Source organism: Ornithorhynchus anatinus, chromosome 11 (genome assembly GCF_004115215.2).
Source record: "Ornithorhynchus anatinus isolate Pmale09 chromosome 11, mOrnAna1.pri.v4, whole genome shotgun sequence".
Classification (NCBI taxonomy): domain Eukaryota; kingdom Metazoa; phylum Chordata; class Mammalia; order Monotremata; family Ornithorhynchidae; genus Ornithorhynchus; species Ornithorhynchus anatinus.
The window spans coordinates 35,909,986-35,930,696 of record NC_041738.1 but is presented as its reverse complement, the minus strand read 5'-3'; the positions used below and the strand labels follow the sequence as shown (position 1 = coordinate 35,930,696).

Genomic DNA, 20,711 nt, shown 5'->3' with positions numbered 1-20,711 from the left:
CTGCTGTGCGACCTCGGACAAGTCCCTTCACTTCTCTGTGCCTCAGTTACTTCATCTGTAAAATGGAGATCAAGACTGTGGAACTCTTGTGTGACGTGAACTGCGTCCAATCTGTTTACCTCGTGTCTTCCAAGCACTTAGTCGTGCATGGCACCGCAGTAAGCACTTAGCAGATACCATAACCCCCCCGCAAAACACAGGGATATAAACCCTCCAATTTCCGGCTTTTCTTCCTCCCCCATTTCCTTCTCTCAGACTCTCCTCAGCTCCCATTCCACTCCACCTGTCTCCGCTTCTACCCTCTTCACAACCCCTACCCCAGCCAGTCCTATCCTATGCCAATTCTGAATCTTGCAAATTCTGGTCATTAACTTTTTTTTCCATTTCTCTGATCCCTCTCTTCGGAACACAAAGGAACTCCCTAAGCTCACCTTCCTTGGTCTTACCACAACCCTTTAGGGAAGGGAACGGGGACCTTTTCTGCGGACGGGGAGACGGAAGCCACAGGGACTGAACGATTTGCTCGAGGCCTTAAAAAGCAGCGAGGAGACGGTGCCTATCCGGGGCCCGGAAGTTCGGTCCCCCAGCTCCTATTCTCGCCAGCTTTCCATTAGGCTTTGCCATTTCGGGGAACGTCTTTCTTCGACAACTTGGAGGCAGCTAAGGAGACATGGAGTTAACCCTGAAGCCACCATGCCTCCAGAGCCACCCACCTGACCGTTCCTCTCCTCAGCCCTTCCTTTTTTGTCTAGAGGCCCCGATCAGCCGCTGCTCCTTCCCCCCGATCTCCGCCCCGGTGTCATGTCATCCGCTCACCTGTCCCCCTGCCAGGAAGACTCCTCTTTCCTGCGTATCGGCCTCCCTTCATCCAACTGAGCATCTTACGTCCGAATCTCTCTCAAACTCCTCCGTTTGGAAGAGGAAAACCGAGGCAGCCTTGGCGAGGGGAAAGCTTATCGGAACAGAATCGAATCTGGACTGAGGGTTCAGGAAGCGGGACTCAGCTCTCCAGACCGCATCCGCTAAATACCTAGAGGAAGTCCAACTTGACGGCAGGGGGAACAGGGGCAACAGCGGCATCCTGGGTGGAATGTGAGAAATCGGGGGAGCGCTGGAGACTCCCAATCCGCTCTCTGCTTTTGTTTGGAAATAGCTGGGAATCTAGGATCACGCCGGGGCTGCCGTATGCTACAATGGTGTCTACCTACGATGGAGGAGGAGAAGATGCCGGGCTCAGAGACCCTACGCGTTGGGCCCCGGATGGGAATGGGTGATAACTCAGGTGCCCCTCCCTCTTCTTTCCACAGTCAACCACAGCTTACTGGAATTTCCGGAAGCGCGAGATCACCCTGGCGTTCGCTAGATGCCAGGGGACGTTCTTTAAGGCTGCCGGTACCCTACGCAGCTGCTGCTCCCAGGCTTCTTGGGTGTCTCCGGGCAGGGTGGGATCACGGCAGTCCCAATCGAAGGAACCCTCCGTTTTAAGTCCCGCGAAGGGCGTCGCAGGAGAGAAAGTATTGGTTTACACAGGCTCCAAATCTATGCAACTTGCAATTTCTGGGTAAGAGCTTCTAGTGCCCAGAGGCCCCAAACCCTCCCTGTCCTGAGGAGCTTCTCCTTTCTGCTTCCAATCTTAGAGGAAGGGGGATAGGATGCTGTAATCCCCAGCGCAACGTGTCAGATGAGATCCCGTCGGGACCAGCTCCAGAACTGCAACGTCTTCCACCGACAGTGACCCTCCACTTTTCCTCTCCAAAAACTGGCACGAGCCTGGCGGGGGGGGGGGGGGGGGATCCAGGTGAAAAGGCCAAGGAAAGCAAGCTGCTATGGGGAAGGAAGGAGGGAAGAGAAGGGGGAGGGGGAGAGTGACACCCTCCAGTTTCCTCCCCGAATCTAAACTGGGGCTGGGTCTGAAACATCCTGATCGAACAGTGCCGCGCGTCAACGTCCCCCTCGCCGGGCCCGGGTCGTAAAAATAACTATTTTTACTTCTTGAAGAGGAAGGTAATGTCATCTCAACCGACGTTCTCCTGACGGATCCAGACGACTTCAAGGCCCCCGCTGCACACAAAGCCTACTGCCGCAGCTCTCCCGGGGCAAGTCTGACGCCCCTCTTCACGGCCAGGCCCCCGGGGACCCCCGACACTTCATCCTCCCAGACCCTGACCCAGGCAGGGAGTGAAACCGGAACGGCACTCTATCTACCCCGGGGAGGTTACGGGGCGCTAACAGCGCCAAAGCAGTCCCGCGGTTTTGAACCTGATGGGCAGGAAGATAGGGACGGAAAGAAGCGAGACGATGCGGGAGTCCCTGCAGCGGAACGTGGGAGGCGAGCTCGGGGAGATGCCTGCGAGCATCTGCAGCACTTCAGTGGGGTGGAGAAATCACTAACAGGAAACTGATCGATGAACTCTTGCAGGGAGACGCTCTGCTCGGAGAGCCCGGCTGGGCTCCAGGACTTGGGAATGACCAGCCTCCCTGGCCTCCGCCCAGTTCCGGGAGGAGAACGACAACGGCCAGGATGCAGGGACGGGGAGGGCGGGCTCAGGGAACCATTTCCTGCAGCAGCTCAGGGCAAGGGGAGTACTTACCGAGGGGACTCAGGAGGCCGCTCCTGTTGGGGGCAGGCACTTGCAGCTCCGACTGGCTGACTCGCAGGTCGGGGCTGTCGCAAGAGCTGGGGCCTTCCGTCTGGCCGGCGGGGGAGGATGCGATTTCCGCTAAAACTTCCAGGTCCTTCAGGATAACCTGGGGAAGAGAAGCAGAGGAGTCGAGTTGAAAAAACTCAGCTGAAAGACAAGGACAACGGCAACGGCTTTATAATCTTTCTGGGATCAGATAACCCTTCACCAAGCTGGAGATCCTGGGGTGGGGGGCAAGGGAGATGCATCCGACCGGTCTGTGGGAAGGGGAAATTTAAGGCAGGGAAACATCTAGTTTTTTAAAATATCTAGTAAGTGCAAGAACGCAAGGCACCGTACTAAGCGCTGGGGTAGATACAATATAAGTGGATCGGACCCAGTGCCCGTCCCATATAGGGCTCACGGTTTTATCCGCGTTTTACGGAGGAGGTATCCGAGGCATAGGGAAGTTGAGACACTTGCCTACAGTCACCCAGCAGGCGCGTGGCAGAGCGGGGATTAGAACCTCAGTCTTCTGATTCCCAGGTCTGCGCTCTTTCCTTTAGGCCCCGCTGCTTCTCAACTATCTTTCCAACCACCCGAACCAGGATCAGCCAAGGTAACGCTAGGAAGGAGTGGAGTGGGGAGGACAGTGGTGCCAAGGGGACTCAAACAGACTAATGTCACCAAGTTAGCAGACTGGCAGAGAAGCAGAACATTCTGCGGAAGGGGAGTTAGGGACCTAGATGTTTAGCTCAGATTACGATTCCTTGTCCCGACAAGAGACTTCAGATCCCGGTCAGATACCGTATCCTCCGGAGAGGTAATGTCGTCCGAGGGCCTAGGCGACGATCCGGGGATTAAGAGACGGCCTGGATCCTGCTACGTAGAAACTTCTGGAAAATCTTGAGGATGTGATAACGTAACATCGGGCCGCTCCCTCCCCTAGCTTGGGCTTCAGTTTCCCGCTCCGCGTAATGGGCGTGACAGTGCCGAACCTAGCTCCGGCACGGGACACAAACAGCACAGATCTCTCCGTAGTTATAAAACCTGGGGCCGACAAGAATCGTCACTTTCACCTCAGTGTCCGAGGTGCAGGGTTAATGGACTTCTGAACGACGGGACATTAATTTTTATGGGTGGCAACCCCCCAAAAGTCCAGAGAGAAAAGAAATCCAACGGTAGGAGCGCCCCTTATTTTTCGATTCTGACTCCTCACTCCTAGTGGAAGAGCGGACAGTGAATATTCCATGGGAAGGGCAAGCATGTGAGAGCAGGAGGAGAACAAGAAGAGAGCCGGAGAACAGGTGCGCCCTCCCAGCCTCGCCCAGGTGCCCCCCTACAGCTCCTAAAATGTCTCTCCTTCGGATCTAGCCCTTCTGGTTGCTGGGTCTTTTGGGAAGCAGCATGGCCTAGTGGAAAAAGCCCAGGCCTGGGAATCAGAAGACCTGGGTTCTATCCCAGATCTTCCACTTGTCCGCTGTGTTTGACCTAGGCCAGTCACTTTAATTCTCTCAGCCTCAGTTTCCTATTCTGTAAAATGGGGATTTAATCCCTGTTCGCCCTCCTACTTAGAGCAGGAACCCTACGTCTGACCTGATTATTTTGTATTTACCCCAGGGCTTAGTGCAACGCTTGGCACGTAAGCACTTCAATACCGTTCTTAGTGTTATTATCCCCCCCCCCCCCCCCCCGACGCATCTCCTCGCTCCCAGAAACGGAAAGAGAGGCTGAGGCAGCAAGAACCGCCAAGAACAGGCCACCGTCCTCACGGGTTAATACGGACGGGATCGGCCCTTCATCGACGCCATTCAAGCTGTGGCATTAACTGAGTGCTTACTACGAGCAGGATACTGTTCTAGGCACCACCAGCGGTCGGGGGAATGTAACACTGAATTAGGTGTTCTGGGGAGGAGGGGGATGTGAAGAGGCGGAAGCGTTTTCCCACCGGTAGGAAGATGGGAGTGCTTCACCCAATGAGGGACAGGGTCCACGTCTAATTCCCAATTGCGTATTCTTTCCCGGTACGGGGCCTCGTACAGTGCCCCGCAGAATGAATCAACCGATCGCATTTACTGAGCGCTTACCGTATGCAGGGCACAGTCCTAAGCGCTTGGGGGGAGGCCAACGCAACAATATAACCGACACATTCCCTGCCCACAATGAGCCCGCGGTATGTAAGCACTCGATAAATACTATTAATATCAGCACCGAATGGTTTCTCGAATTCAAAGCCTTCTAGAAGCAGCGTGGCCTAGCGGATAGAGGATGGGCTTGGGGGTCGGAAGGACCCGGGTTCTAATCCCGGCTCCGCCACTTGCCTGCCGTGTGATCTCGGGCAGGCCGCTTAACTTCTCTGGGCCTCGGTTACCTCATCTGTAAAATGGGGACTTAGACCGTGGGCCCCACGTGGGACAAGGACAGTGTCCGACATCATTTGCACGGATCCAACCCGGTGCTCGGTACAGTCCCTGGCACGAGTAAGCACTTAGATACCATAATTATTATTACTATTTTGACCCAAGGACTGGCGATGTGACACTGTATGATTGAAATAATGAGGGGAGCGAGAGGTAAAATCTCCTCGGAAGGAGTCAGGGAGTCACCAAGCGGAGTCTTCGCTACGCGCAGTCACAGAAGGAATATCAAGGAACCCGGAGGCGAGGAGAAGGCCGTAAGTTACTCCAGCCCCTCCCCGGAGAAGAGAGTCTGTTCTCCCATCCGTAGCTCGGTCCAGAATACGGCAGAATCAGTCCCAGACACGGCGATGCCCCTCTGCCATTTCCCAGGCCGTACCGGGGTTGGCAAGACCTACGGAAACTGGCCCACAGTTGCCGTAGGGACGCGAACTCGCTGAGAGGTGCAGAGTGCAGCAGTATACCGTGTTCTAGAAGGATTGGATTTGGTAGAGGGTATTCAATAGTTTCCAACATTTTGGCGAAAATACGCTCGTATAGGAAGACCCTGGCTCATGATTTTACCTGGCAACTCACAGTAGAAGAGTTTTGCCCAAATCTCCCTAAAATATAGCAATTCTGTTTCGAAAACAAGAAAGTCTGGGTGGGAAATTAAGGATGCTAGTACCTCGGGGACGCAGGGACACACCGGACTGGAGGAGAGCTCTTGGAACCGGAGAGAGCCCCCGTATCTGTTAAGGACTCGGTATACGCAGAACACTGGACTAAGCGCTGGGGTAGAAAAGAGATAGTCAGGTCCCACATGGGGCTCACAGTCTACGTAGGAGGGAGAACCGGTATCGAGTGCCCATTCTGCAGATGAGGGAGCCGAAACTCAGAGGAGTTCCGTGATCTGCCAACGGTCACACGGCAGACAAGCGGCGGCCGCGGCATTAGAATCCAGGTCCTCTCACTCCCGAGCCCGTGCTCTTTCCACCAGGCCACGCCACTTCTCTAGGATCACCTGCCATTCTCAAAGGACAGCTCCTTTCTTCACCCGACCAATTCGGAATATCCGTGCTGGGAAAAACCACCGCCACCCACGGCCCAGTTCGCGCTCGAACGCGGGGCCGCCCGACAGCAGCAGAAACATCCCGGCGGCGGAGCAACCGCAGGGTCCAGAGAACGCTCGGAAACCCCGAGAGACCGGAGTTCGGGAAACCGTGGCACAACAGAGGCTCTGAGCGGCGGGAAGGGTCCCTGGGTGTACAGACGCGAGGTAATTGCCGGCACCTCTCCTCAGGGAGAAGGGACGAGCTGCACGACCCACGCCTCGGCGCTGGGAGACGAAAGGGAGAGGTGCGGCCCCAGAGTGGGTGCCGGCGGCACCCTGGCGAGGTCCTGCAGGGAACCCGCTCTCTATTCTCTACTTCTTGAAAAAAAAAAAAAATGGTATCTGTTAAGCGCTTACTATGTGCCGGGCACTGTGCTGAGCGCTGGGGTAGATACAAGCTAATCAGGTTGGACACAATCCATGCCCCACACGGGGCTCACAGTCTTCATCCCCATTTAACAGATGAGGCAACTAAACCCCAGACAGGTTAAGTGACCTGCCCAAGGTCACACAGGAGGCAAGTGGCAGAGGCAGGATTTGCACCTGGGCCTCCCGGCTCCCCATCTTCTCCGTTCCTCTCGAGTCAACCCACTCACGACGCTTCGCTCGCCAGCTGCCGACCCCCGGCTCCTGCCCCCCCCCCCCCCCCCCTCCAGTCGAACTCCCTTCCCCTCCACCCCCGGCACGCCATCGCTCTCCCTACCTTCAACGCTCTCCTCACACCACACCTCCTCCAGGAGGCCTTGCCTGATTTCTCTCTCCTCTCCCCGCCCTATCTCTCTCCAACACGCCGCTTCAGGATCCTTGCGGCACCTCGGCACTCGGTTACGCGGACCTCCCTGCAGCAGCTTGCACGTAATTTTAGTCTATTTCTTCTCCTCTGCAATTTATGCCACCGTCCAGCTCCTTTCCTAGACCGGGCAGGGACGTCCTCTAACCCTCAGTGGAAAGAGCCCGGGCTTGGGAGTCAGCGGTCACGGGTTCGAATCCCGGCTCTGCCACGTGTCAGCTGTGTGACCTGGGGCAGGTCTGTGCCTCAGTTACCTCCTCTGGAAAATGGGGGTTAACTCTGAGCCCCTCGTGGGACGACGACCCGATTTCCCCGTATCCACCCCGGCGCTTAGAACAGTGCTCTGGTAAGCGCTTGACAAATGCCAACATTATTATTATTATTACCGTCCTCTCTCAAGCTTAGTTATAACGCTCTGCCCAGGGTAGGCACCCAACAACCTAGTGGGCAGAGCCCGGGTCTGGGAGTCAGAGGGACTGGGTTCTAATCCTGGCTCTGCCACCTGTCTGGTGGGTGGCCCTGGGCGAGTCCCTGCACTTCCCTGGGCCTCAGTTACCTCATCTGTAAAATGGGGATTAACAATACGAGCCCCATGGGGGACAGGGCCTGCGTCCAACCTGACAAACTTGCATCCGTCCCGGCGCTTAGAACAGTGCTTGGCACATAGTGAGCGCTTAACAGGAACCGTAATTCTTATTACTGATGGCCAGGGACAATGTCTCGTCTAGGCTTTCACCTCATCTCTCCTTCAAGCACCCCGTATCCACTCAATCATTTACTGACCGCTTACTCCGTACGCGGCACTGTACTGAACATTTGGGAGAGTGCGACACGGCACTAAGACGGACACACCCCCTGCCCACCATCAGCTTACGCTCTAGAAGCTTCTACCTCTTCTCTTCGTCAAGCATCAACCCGCATTCGATCAACTGTATCTGTCGAGTGCTTACGGTGTGCAGAACGCTGCACTAGTCGTTTGGAAGAGTACCACACGACAATATAACAGACGGATTCATTCCGCTGCCCGGATCCTCTTCCCGCAGAAACGCCGCGGGCGTGTCACTCCCCTCCTTAAAAACCTCCAGGGGTTGCCCGTCGACCTCCGCACGAAACAGAAACTTCTCACTCTGGGCTTCGAGGCTCTTCATCCCCTCGCCCCTTCCCACCTCTCTTCCCTTCTCTCTTTCCACCGCCCGCCCCGCACGCTCCGCTCCCCCGCCGCCCACCTCCTCGCCGTCCCCCGGTCTCGCCCGTCCCGCCGTCGACCCCCGGGCCGCGTCCTCCCGCGGTCCCGGAACGCCCTCCCTCCTCGCCTCCGCCAAACCGACTCTCCCCCCCTCTTCAAAGCCCTACTGAGAGCTCGCCTCCTCCAGGAGGCCTTCCCACACCGAGCTTCCCCTTTTCCCTCCGCTCCCTCTCTGCCCCCCCTTCGCCTCCCCTCAGCTAAGCCCCCTTTCCTCCCTTTCCCTCTGCTCCTCCCCCTCTCCCTTCCCCTCCCCTCGGCACCGTGCTCATTTGTCTATATTTTTATTACCCTATTTATTTTGTTAATGAGGTGTCCATCCCCTCGATTCTAGTTATCGTGATTAAGTTGTCTTGTTTCTGTCCGCCCGTCTCCCCCGATCAGACCGTGAGCCCGTCGTTGGGCAGGGACTGTCTCTATCTGTTGCCCAACTGTCCATTCCAAGCGCTCGGTATGGCGCTCCGCACACGGTAAGCGCTCAATAGATCCTATCGAATGAATGAATGAATGAATTCCCTGCCCACGATGGGTTTCAAGTCAGTTCCCACTGAGAGCCCCAATTTTGCCACTGCTAGTATAAGAGCAGTGCCATCACTAAGGCTGGCAAACGGCCCACACGGTCCGTTTCCAGTAATGGCGATATTTGACATCCAGCTCAACAGAGCTCTCTGTGCGGTTGGTATAACGGAACCAGGCAGCCAGGGTACCTGGGAATAACTTGGGAAAGTCTGAGAGACCTTAATCAGACCAGACGCCGCTGGCCGGCCGGGCCCCGAATTCCAGCCCCAGAGCCCGGGACGAGGGACCAACTTCTACATGGTTTCAGGTCACGACACACGCTACATTTGGAATTTGTTAAGCGCATACCGGGTGCCAGGCACCGTGCTAAGCGCTGGGATGGGTCCCCACTGATCAGGTTGGACACGGTCCATTTCCCGCATGGGCCTCACGGTCTCCGTCCCCATTTCAGAGATGAGGTGACGGTGGCGCAGAGGAGGGAAGTGTCCCGCCCAAGGTCAGGCACCGGACAAGTGGCGGAGCCGGGATTAGAACGCAGGGATGGTGAAAGGCTGGGAAAAGCAGCCTGGCCCCACCAGACTTCTTGTGGGTTCACGGAGGCCGGAATCTAAGCCCGGGATCCCCCTCTTCCTCCTGCCGGGAGGCGAGGGAAGGATAGGATGAGGGCAGGGAGAGGGAATCCACTATCTCTGGCCTAAGACCCCCTCACCTGACCGGTACCTTCTCTTATAACGCTTGACAGTCCCCTCTAGACTGCAAGCTCCTTGTGGGCAGGGAACACGTCCACCGACTCGGTCGTAAACTACGTACGGTGCTCGGCACACACGAAGCGTTCAGTAAATACCGCGGACCGACCGATCGGTGACTCCCTGGAGGTCAATCCCGTGATCTGCCGGTGCCCTTGCCGGACTCTTTGGTCAAACGAGGCAGGTCAGCAGCGGCTCCTTCGGATAAGAGTTCCATCCCCCCCCCCCCCCCCCCGGTGAAACCAAGCCCACAGCCTCACTCTCGTTACCCGGACGTCGCAAAATGCAGCAGGAAGACCGTGCCCTTTTCTCTTATTATGAATTTTAGAAAGTTTTAGTCGGCACGGCAAATCGATGCAAATTGCAATTTATGCACAAGGGGATGGGAGTTGAGGTTACCATGGGAACCGGAGGAATAGATTTCCTGCCTTAATCGTGCAATTAAGCAACACAGGATACAGTGTCTGGCCACCAGTCGCTGGCAGTCGTATCCATCGGGCTTCTCCCCTCTGGGATACAGGAGGGTGCTCGTTCTCACTCCCACTACTCTTCTCCGAGGAAGGAGTTCGGGGCACAGTTGGCGGAATCTCGGCTAGCTCGACGCGCCCCTCCAAGGACGGGAGAGCGTCGGGGGAAGAAACCGAGGCGCAAGGGAGGGGACGCCACGGGCTCCGAGTCGCGAGGCGAATCAGTAACGGGCCCGGCGCCGGGACCTTCCGTTCCCGATGTCCCGGCAAGTTCCGCTCCCCGCCTCGTGCTGCCCGTGACCCTCGCCGTGAGGAGGCTGTGGCATCAGCTTGCCGGGAGATGCCGGGGGTGGAGATGCCAGAGGGGGCAACCGCCATAATGCCCGCTTGGCAGGAGAGGCCTGAGGACTCCCACCCTAGCTCAGCCTTCGGGACTCCGGAGAAACGCTTCTTCTGCGGGATCTTTCTTTCCCCTAAATGCCGAGCGGGCAACGGAGCTGAGCATCAGAAAGACGGCGGTTAGGCAGAGATAATAATAATAATAGTAATAATGCTGGCATTTGTTAAGCGCCTACTAGGTGCCGGGCACTGATCTGAGCGCCGGGGCAGACACGGGGGAATCGGGTTGTCCCACGTGGGGCTCACAGTCTTAATCCCCATTTTACAGATGAGGTAACCGAGGCATCGAGAAGTGACCTGCCCCAAGTCACGTGGCCGAGCCCGGGGTTCGAACCCATGACCCCCGACCCCGAAGCCCGTGCTCTTTCCACCGAGCCACGCTTCCGACGGGATGGTCCCAACCGACGACCATCAGATTTGCTGAGCGCCTCTAAGATCTCCTACGATCTAAGTAGGAGAGAGCGGGATTCAATCCCCACTTGCCGGCCGAGGAAACTGGGGAACGGAGAAGTTACGGCAGACGTGGCGGAGCCAGGATTAGAACCCGGGTCCTCTGACTTCCAGGCCCGCGCTCTCTTCACCAGGCCACGCTGCTTCTCTAATTGGAACCCGGGCAGGTCCAGCCAATCACCCATTCGCGTAGCCGGACAGACCTGGATCTGGTTAGATCGGACGGCTCGGGGTCGTCTCCGGAAGCCGTGCCGTCCTTCGGTCGGCCGACTCAGCTCGGCGACCCGGCCACTAAATCCCGAGATTCAGATCATCGGCTCTACTTCATAAACCCTAAGCGCCGTCACTGGCCGCGGACGCCGAGGAGCAAGACAGCACCCCGTCTTCCTCGGGGCCCGGAGGGAAATCTGTTCTTTGACACCGGGGAGATGGAAAAGCCCAGAGATTCTCCAAACCCACGGGGCACGGGACTTCCGGGATGGAATCTCTCACCCGATTAAACGGCAGACGTTTAAGTGTCTGGGGGACAGGAGAGAGAGCACCGTCTAAAAGAGGAGAAGATGTTGGTTCCTGGGACTCTCTGTCGTAACAGTGACGGAAATAACGATGGTACTCGTTAAGCACTTACTATGTGCCAGGCGCCGGGGTAGATACAAGACAATCGGGTTGGACAGTCCCTATCCCACGTGGGGCTCTCCCTCTTGCTCCCCATCTTCCAGAGGAGGCGACTGAGGTCCAGAGCATAATGATAATAACAATGTCGGGATCTGTTAAGCGCTTACTATGTGCAGGGCACTGTTCTAAGCGCTGGCGGAGATACGGGGTCATCGGGTTGTCCCGTTAATCCCCGTTTTCCACATGAGGTCACTGAGGCCCAGGGAAGTGAAGTGACTTGCCCACAGTCACCCAGCTGACGAGCGGCGGAGCCGGCATTCGAACCCACGGCCTCCGACTCCCCAGCCCGGGCTCTTTCCGCTGAGCCGCGCTGCTTTTCTAGATACAAGACGATCAGGTTGGACGGTCCCTATCCCACGTGGGGCTCACACTCTTAATCCCCACCATCCAGGTGAGGCAACCGAGGCCCGGCGAGGTTAAGCGACGGGCCCGAGGTCACACAGGAGACACGTGGCAGAGGCAGGATTAGAACCCGGGACCTTCCGCCCGGCCCCCTCAGGCCCACGCTCCATCCCCCGAGCCACGCCGCTTCTCCTAAACGCAGACGGACCCAAAGAGGCGGCCACCCCGCGGAATCTCTCCCACGGCCGCTTCCGCGAAATGGCTCCCGGTCTCCTCCGCCGACCGCCCCGTCGCCTTGGCCGTCTGAGGTCCGCCCGCCCGGCCCCGACTCGCGGACCGGGGCAGGGTTCTGGGGAGGCAGGAGGAAACCAGGCCATCAGTATGCACCGCACGGCTTTTTGCGAAATGAATATAAAACACTCGTGCTTTCTTTTTTGTGCGACTGAGGGAGGGAGGGAGAGAGAGGGCGGGAGGAAGGTTACAAGAAAGCGATATTCTGCAGCGGCGGGAGCGCCTTCCATTGCCACGGCAACGGCCGAGCGTCGGAAACGCGCATCGGCGAGGCCCCGCGCGTTCCGGAGCCGAGCGGCCATTAGAGCGGTGAAAGGGCCGGTGGCAACCGGGCATCGAAAGCGTTTCCGACAAGGCAGCTGGCCGGGGAGGGGGAAGGGAAGGAAAGAAGCGACGGGCAGAGCCACACGCGAGGCGAGAGCCTCTCTCTTCCGGTCCCCGGCTTGAGAAGCGGAGGCAGGGGACCGTGGCGGCGCTTACCTCTCCGGAGGGTATTTCAAAAGAAAACGGTGGTGAGGGATGCAAGGAGGTGAGGGAACTGGGGAGAAGAGCGAGATTTAGCTTCTTCTCCCGCTTGCCTCCACACTGGTTTTTATCTGCAGGGTGGGGATGACGTAAGCTGGGGCAGAGCTCTGCCTCCGTCGACTTCCCGGGCACCGCCAACGACTAGCCCGGCGCTGACTTTTATTCCCCCCCCCCCCCTCCATTACACCCCCCCGACTCGTTGCCCATCACTTCCGGAGCCCTCAAGGAGCAAAGCGGCTGCGGCCCGCCCCCATCTGTCCCCACAGTCGTTAGATCTGGAAGCTTCACCCTCTCCGCTCCCCGGGCTGGGAAGCGGCGTGGTCTCGGGGAAAGAGCCCGGGCCTAGGAGTCGGGAGAGCTGGATTCCGATCCCGGCCCCGCCACCTGGGCAGATCATTTCACTTCCTCTCGCCTCGGTTTCCTCAACTATTAAATGGGGATTAAACACCTGCTCTCCCTCCTCCCCGGACCGGGAGCCCCACGTGGGACGGGGACTTTGTCCCACCTCGTTATCTCCTATCTCCCCCAGCACTTAGTACGGCGTCAGGGCATCTGGTAAGCGCTCACCGAATAGCACAGTTAGGGAGCAATGACCTCGAGAGCGCCAACACTTCTAGCACAACGTGTCCAAACCCGCACATCTCGTCTTCCCTCCCGAATCCTCTCCTCCACCTGTCCCATCATAGCTCACGACAGCACCAGCTTCCCTCTCTCAAGCCCGTAACCTTGACCTTATCCTTGACTCCAGCTTCTCTCTCAACCCCTACGTTCGGCCCGCTGAATTCAGTCCTCTTCTGTTTGATTTCTCCCCCACGGTATTTCCAGAATCCTCCCCATCCCCCTCTGCCCCGACCGCCATCACGTTGGTCCCGGCACTTGTCACGGCCCAGCCTGACCACTCTGTTTTGCCTCCCCGGGGAATCCTCTAGACTGTAAGCTCACTGTGGGTAGGGAATGTTGCCTGTTATATTGTTTGGACGGACTCTCCCAAGTGCTCGGTACCGTCCTCTGCACACGGTAACTGCTCAGTAGATGACAACCGACTGATTGCCCCAATTCTCCATTTGCACAGATCGGCACTGTTCATTTTGCCAAGACCCATAACGACCCTCAAAAGCGGCCCGCCACCACGTCCCCTCAGTCTCTCTTCCCGCCTCGAAGCCGTCGGTAATATTTACTAAGTACTCACTGTGTGCAGAACACTGTACCAAGCGCTTGGGAGAATGCACTGTAAAGAGAGTGAGTAGACATGCTCCCTGCCCACCACGAGCTCACAGTCTAGAGGTTGAGATGAACCATGAGGTTAGAGCAACAGAAGTACAGTGTAGGCCGTCCATCCTTTTGGGCCACAAAAGCGCACGGATAAAAACGTAAGAAATGCCATTTCTACGACTGACCAATGTTTCCCACAATGTACTATTTTATCCTGAAGAGTGGGTGCTCGAGGGACACCCGAAAGAACCATCTGATGGTCGCCCTCCTTAACATCTAACCGAAAGGATCCTGGAAGACAGATCCCTGACCATTAATAGGCTTCCCTTCCCTAAGTTTATCCAGATTTTTCTGGAACCTGCCGACGCCTTCGGCCTGCCCGACTTCCCGTCGCAATTAATTCCATACGCCTACCGCCGGCTGGGCGAAGGAGTTTTTCCTTTCGCTTATTTTGAACCTACCACCTTCGAGGGTCAGTGTCGCGGGATTCGAACGCTGCCTTGCTCACCCTGTCCGCGCCTCTCACGTCCGGTAGTCTCCGATCACGTCTCCTTTCGGCCTCTGTCACTCTAGAGACCTCATCTTTTCGCTCGGTCCACGCGAGGCCTCCTTCAGCTTGGTCTCCAAGACCCGAGGCAACGTCGTCTCCCCCGACGGACGCTTGCCTGGGACTCTCCACTACGCCCAAGAGCCCAGCCTGCTTCAGCCCTGGCCGAGGAGGCGACTGAGTGCCGCTTCTCTCTGTTCCGAATCTATTTGGGCGTCAGTCTCCTCCGCTAGACTGTCTGCTCCTTGAGGGCAGGGATCAATTCTACTCATACCGGTATAGATACCCAACCGCTAAGTACAGTGCTCTGCTCAATGGATAGCATTCTGCTGACGGGAGGGATAAGGCTACGTTATTAATAACGGTATTTGGTAAGCGCTTACTCCGCGGCGGGCACTGTACTAAGCGTCGGGGTCGATACAAGATAACCCGGGGGGACGCGGTCCCCGACCCACGAGGGGCTCACGGTTTTAATCCCCGTCTTACAAATGAGGTGACTGAGGCACAGAGACCTGCTCACGGTCACAGGGCAGACAGGCGGCGGAGCTGGGATCGGGTCAGCAGAGGCTTGGTGGTCCACTGGGTGGGAAACCGCGACCGGCAGCTCGAGGCCTCCGCCAGGAAGCGGGAAGTGATCCCGGCGGGAGTGGCGGAACGGTGGATTTCCGGGCCCCTGTGGCCGGCCAGATCTAGGTCAGGTCACGCCGCCCCTCGCTCCGGTTGAACGGAGTCAATGCTCGGCGGAGCGGCACCCGAGGACTCGCGCTCTGGAGGGAAGCCCAGCTCCCCCTTCCTCCTCTCCGCTCCGCTCGGGGCCTTTTCCCTGACCTCGGAAGGGGTCGCAACTCCCGCCGACATCCCGTCTGAAGAGAAACCTCCCAACTCGCGCAGCCCCCAAAGCCAAAGGGGTTGGAACAGAAGGGGAGCAGGGAGGCTCAACCCGACACACCCTGGACAAGCCGCCGTCGGGCCGGACTCTTCTAGGAGGGGCCCGTCCTCCCCGAGAAAGGGGCCTGTGGGAAGGTGAATGGAGGCCAAGGCAGCCTCCCAGTCAAATCCAAGCGGTCGTCCCAAGACGGCTCTGGAGGAACGCGGCGCCATCTGGCATCCCAGGCCGGAGGCCTCCGGCCTGGTTACGCAGAACAAACACCCGACTACAGATGGCAACAATCAGACCCCCAGGCTCCGGCTGTCGGGCTTGGGAAAGGGGGCCAGGGAGAGGATGAGGGGGGAACCGGGAGCAGAAAATCTCTTGTTTTGCACAGAGCCTGGAGACCCGTGACCATAAGCCGAGCACCCTCTCACGCTAACGGGGTATAGATATGAAATAGAAGAGAAGAAAAGACTTGAAATTTTTATTTATTCTTTTGGCCAGGGCGGGGGTGGTGCGGAATTTCTTGGGAGGCACCTTTCTGGTTTACCTGCCTTATTTAGATCGGGGGAAACGGCGTGCATTCCTGCCTCGCCAAAGTTCTCTCGGCCCGGGTGCCTGGGTCAGCATTCCGAAGCTTAGAAGGAAAGCTTCTTCGGGGTGGAACCATTTTGTTTTCCAAAGCCCTCCGAAACCGGGACCTAGTTCCCCTTATCATACACACAATAGGCTCTCTCACATCCAGTCGGGCAGCCGGATGCTCTCAGGGCTCAGCCGCATGACAGAAAATATCCAGATTTAGTGGGAGGAGAGGCAAAATCCCTCAGAGGTTAGCTCAGGCGGCTTGGGGTCCAGATCATCTCGTCTCCGGCTTCTTCCTGCTGCTTACGGAACCGTCCACCCGCATCGTCTCGGCGCCTCGCTTTGGGAACGGCTGGTGGTCGCCCACAGGATTATAAATTTACCGTGTGCGAGAAGCCGAGGGGGAAAGAGGATCACTGGGCCGCCTGCCACGTCTAGCTGCGTACGCGGCCCCGGCTATATACAGGTTACTAGGCAGTTAGCTGAGCCGCGGGGCCGGCCTGTCTCCCAGGCGCTGATCGCGCGGTAACCATGAGGCCGCGAGCCCCGGGGCTTTGTGCTTTCTGAACCTTGTGATGGTCTCCTCTCTGCCCCTTGTCAGCTGTGCGACTGCGGGCAAGTCGCTTCGCTTCTCTGGGCCTCGGTTACCTCATCCGTCAAATGGGGATTAACTGTGAGCCTCACCTGATGACCCTGGATCTACCCCTGCGCGTAGAAGAGTGCTCTGCACATAGTAGGCGCTTAACAAACACCGACATTATTATTATTATTACCCCTAGGGTCTGGGTGATCTGCCCATTCAAGGAAAGAGAAGCCAGCTTGGCCCGGCGGATAGAGCGAGGGAGTCAGAAGGACCTGGGTTCTAGCCCCGGCTCCGCCACGTCGGCCGCGTGACCTCCGGCGAGTCAGCTAACTTCTCAGGGCCTCAGTTACCCCCTCTGTAAAACGGGGAGCTTCCGAGCCCTGCGTGGGTCCGGCCTGGTTGACCTGTAGCCACCCCGGCGCTTAGTACAGTGCTTGGCACACAGTAGGTGCTTAACAAATGCCATAAAGAGAAAAAGGAAAGGTCTTCGTCATTATTCCGCCCAAAGGGCGTCCCACAGGCCGTGGCAGGGCCGTCCCCTCACCGCCTCAGCTGAAGAGGCAGAGTGGAACCTGCCGGCTGCCGGCCCGTAGGGCCGCGAGTGGCTCCAAGCTACCCCGATCCCGCCACCGGATCGGGACCGTTCAAACACCGACGGGACAGTCAGATCCCGCAGCGGCAAGGGTCAACGCCCTTCCCGGACCGACTCGACATGGGCCTCGGGCTCGGGCCCCGCCAGTAGTCCAACTCCCTCCTCGGCAGGGGCCTTCCCGAGCCGTTCGGGCCAACCCGGCTTCCCGCCAACTTGAGCGAAGGGAAAGAAACCCTAGAAGAAAATCTGACATTTGAAAGCAGACGACAAGCACACGGCAAGGGTTGGCAAGGTGTCGGGCAGGGAGTCAGGGCACAGGGTGGGCGCCGTCAAGTCCGTCCTAGATGACGACATGGCGGGAGGGGAGCACTGGCGTGGCGGGGCGGCCTCGAGTGGCTGCAGCTACAGAAAAGAGCCCTTCCCGCCAGTGACCCGGAGCAAGGGTCGTCCCGCGACCTCTGACTCGAGGCGGTGGAGGACCGGGGCCTTTCCTAAGCCCTCATTTCCTTTTCACCCACTCCCTTCCGCATCCCCCTGATTTGCTCCCTCTATTCGCCCCCTCCTCGGCCCCACCGCACTCGTGTACGGATCTGAAATTTATTTATACTCATGTCTGTCTCCCCCTCCAGACTGCCAGCTCACTGTGGTCAGGTAACCCGTCTACTCCCCCAAGCATTTAGTACAGTACTTCGCACGCGGTAAACGCTCAACAGATGCCGCCGACTGAGCTGCGGGTTTGGTCCTCTTCCAGTCACTGGATACAGGGTGGCCGAGAGGGTGACAGCTCCAGGACGGCTCACCGCCCAGCCTCCGGGGGAAATCAGCCCTGTCCCGAGCCCCGGGGATTCTCCCTGACCCGGTAGGGGCCCAAGAGAGGGCGAAGACCCCCTGCTTTCTGACGGCACGTTCCACCCCGGCCCCCCAAATCCCCGTCTGCGGCTGAACCCCCTAGGGAAGGGGTGGAAGGGACAAGAGGGACCGTAATTGATTTATTTATATTAATATCCGTATTCCCCTCTGAAATATTAGCCCACTGAGGGCGGGGAATGTGTCTAATAATAATAACGCCGGTATTTACTAAGCGCTTACTATGTGCAGAGCACTGTTCTGATTACAGGGTAATCAGGTTGTCGTCCCACAGGAGCCTCACTGTCTTCATCCCCATTTTACAGATGAGGGAAGTGCAACACCGAGAAGTGAAGTGACCCGCCCAAAGTCACGCAGCTGACAGGTGGCGGAGCCGGCATCAGAACCCGTGACCTCGGGCTCCTAAGCCCGTGCTCCGCCAACTCCAGGATACTGGACTCTCCCAGGCGCGTAGTAGTAATAACGACGGCATCTGTTAGGCGCTTACTGTGCGCCAAGCACCGTTCTAAGCGCTGTGTTCAATAACTATGGTTGACTGAGTGTGAGCCAAGCAAGCGGCAGGTGGAGCCTAAGTTTCTAAATGGCAGCCACATTTCTGCCCCTAGACTTTGTTCCGGCTCAGCCGGGTCCTGGATACTCTTCGGGGTCCGTTCTGGTTTACTGTCATTTTCCCTGGCAGAACGCTTCAGTCATCTAGAACCTCCTCTACCCCCATCCCAACACCGCATTAAAACTTCTCATATTAAAACCTCCGAACGGACCCTGGCAACCGCCACGCTCCGTCTCTACGATTCCTCGATTCTCTCGGGTTCCTCTCCCCTCGGACAGCGTGACTCCAACCCGAGGGTGGCTGGGGCCGGCTACTGGGCAGACTTTAGCAAGCCGTTGAGGGCAAACGTGAAATTGCTGCTGCTGACCATCCTTTCTAATAAAATCGCTTCTGCTTTTATGCTATAATAATGACGTTGGCATTTGTTAAGCGCTTACTGGGTGCAGAGCACTGTTCTAAGCGCTGGGGGAGATACAGGGTCCTCGGGTGGTCCCACGTGGGGCTCACACATAATCCCCATTTTACAGATGGGGTAATTTAGGCCCAGAGAAGTGAAGCGACTTGCCCAAGGTCACACGGCAGACAAGCGGCGGAGCCGGGATTAGAACCCACGACCTCCGACTCCCAAGCCGGGGCTCTTTCCACTAAGCCCCGCCGCTTCTCCTATAAATACTCCTTCGTGCTCACGTCTACCCAAATGCACAATTCTTAAAAGCTGGCCAATGACCTGGAGAGAGGTATTCTTTTGTGTAATTATATATGCGTATTCACGTAATTGGGTACCTACAACTGCACATGGGGACGGCTCTCTCAAATACACACAGACACGCTTTAAGTATTTGACAGTCACCCCACCCTCACAGTACTTCTGAACATATCTTGTCATTTATTTTAATGTCTGCCTCCCCCTAGGCTGGAAACTCCTCGAGGGCAGGGATCGTGCCTTTCAACTCTGTCGCGCTGTGCTCTTCCAAGCACTTGGTATAGTATTCTGCGCCCAACGAATACCACCGTGCTCAATAAATGCCACGGATCGACCGGTTGACTTCTGGTGGGCGGATTCAGTTGGCCAGAGGGACGCGGGCATTGGGTAGCATTTTATTCACTCTGACTCTAGACTCTGTCCTCATGCCCCAGAGATCTCAAACCTCTCCATTTTTGACTGGAGCCCTTTGCCTCTGCCAACCGAACTCCTCCTCAGTTCTCGTTTGATGTTGGTTTTCGGTGCTCTGTTCTCTCCGAAGTTTCACCATAAACCCCCGGAATATCAGTGGCCTCTTCCCCCGCTGAAACACTCTGGCTCTTTCACGAGGACCCTCTTCCTGCCTTCGTGAGCAACGCAGGGAGGCAGCTCCAGGGCGGTATCGCGCCCCTCCTTCCCAACTCTACGCTCCTCGGTGGCCACGTGACCGAGGCGCCGGTTTTGGATGTCGCCCGCCTGTTCTCCGGAACGGGATCACTCGGCCTCGAAGAGCAGTAGGAAAATTTCCACCCGATCCGCAGACCTTGACAACCAGCTCGTCCCCTGTAAGCCCCTGAGGGTAGGGATCACGCCTCTGGGTTCGGGGACGCTCTCCCAAGCATTTAGCGCAGCGCTCTACACAGAAGACACCTCCCCGCCCCCCGGAATACCACCAACCGTCTTCTCCCTTACGGGAGCAAAATGAAATCCAGTCCGCACGCTGGCCCCGTTACGACCCGACAACGGACCCGGGCCAGGGCCCACCCGCCACGCGAGGTTAGCTCTGCCGCCCCGTCCTTGGGTTTCGGGGATCCATCAGCTCGAATTTAACTGTGCAAGTAAGCGATGGTTAACTCGAGCTCGACGGCGAGCTCCACACGCGAGCTACGGAGCCGTGAGAAGATGGGCGGGCCCCGTCCCCGGACCCGACGGGCCCCGGTGTCTGGAGGGAGCGTCCGGCGGCGAGGGGGCTCCCTTGGGGCCGGGCCCCGGGTCCGGCGCCGCCCCTCCTACCCCCGAATTCCCCGCCGCTTCCCCTCCCTTCTCTCCCTTCTCTTCTCAACCCCGGGCTGCCAGGGAAGGGATCGCCGAGAAGAGCTCACCGAGAGAACAAAAGCCCTCCCGGGACCTCTAGCGGCGACCGTCCCTCCGAAGCCGGGCTCTCTCGGGGCCGGGGTGGTTAGGAATCCGAGCACATCCCCGGCGGAGGGGCCGCAGCTATTCGTGGAGAGGAAGGCCGCCGGGCTGTGACTGGAATGCGGCTTCCTTCCCAGACGGGGCCACCGGCTTTCTTCCTGCCTCACGCACTGGCTCCTTTCCCCTTTCCCTCCCCTCTCCCTCCTCTGAGCAGCTTTCAGAACACCGTCG

At 57.8% G+C, this 20,711-nt stretch overlaps 1 protein-coding gene across 3 annotated transcripts in view; it reads right to left on the bottom strand.

Moving 5' to 3' along the window:
- VAC14 (VAC14 component of PIKFYVE complex) overlaps positions 1 to 20,711 on the bottom strand; it is a 151,676-nt gene that overhangs the window by 71,748 nt on the left and 59,217 nt on the right. For all 3 annotated transcript variants that reach the window (XM_029074761.2, XM_029074762.2, XM_029074763.2), the window contains one exon: positions 2,592 to 2,748. In XM_029074761.2, coding sequence (XP_028930594.1) covers positions 2,592 to 2,748 — 157 coding nt within the window. The remainder of the gene's footprint in view (positions 1 to 2,591; positions 2,749 to 20,711) is intronic.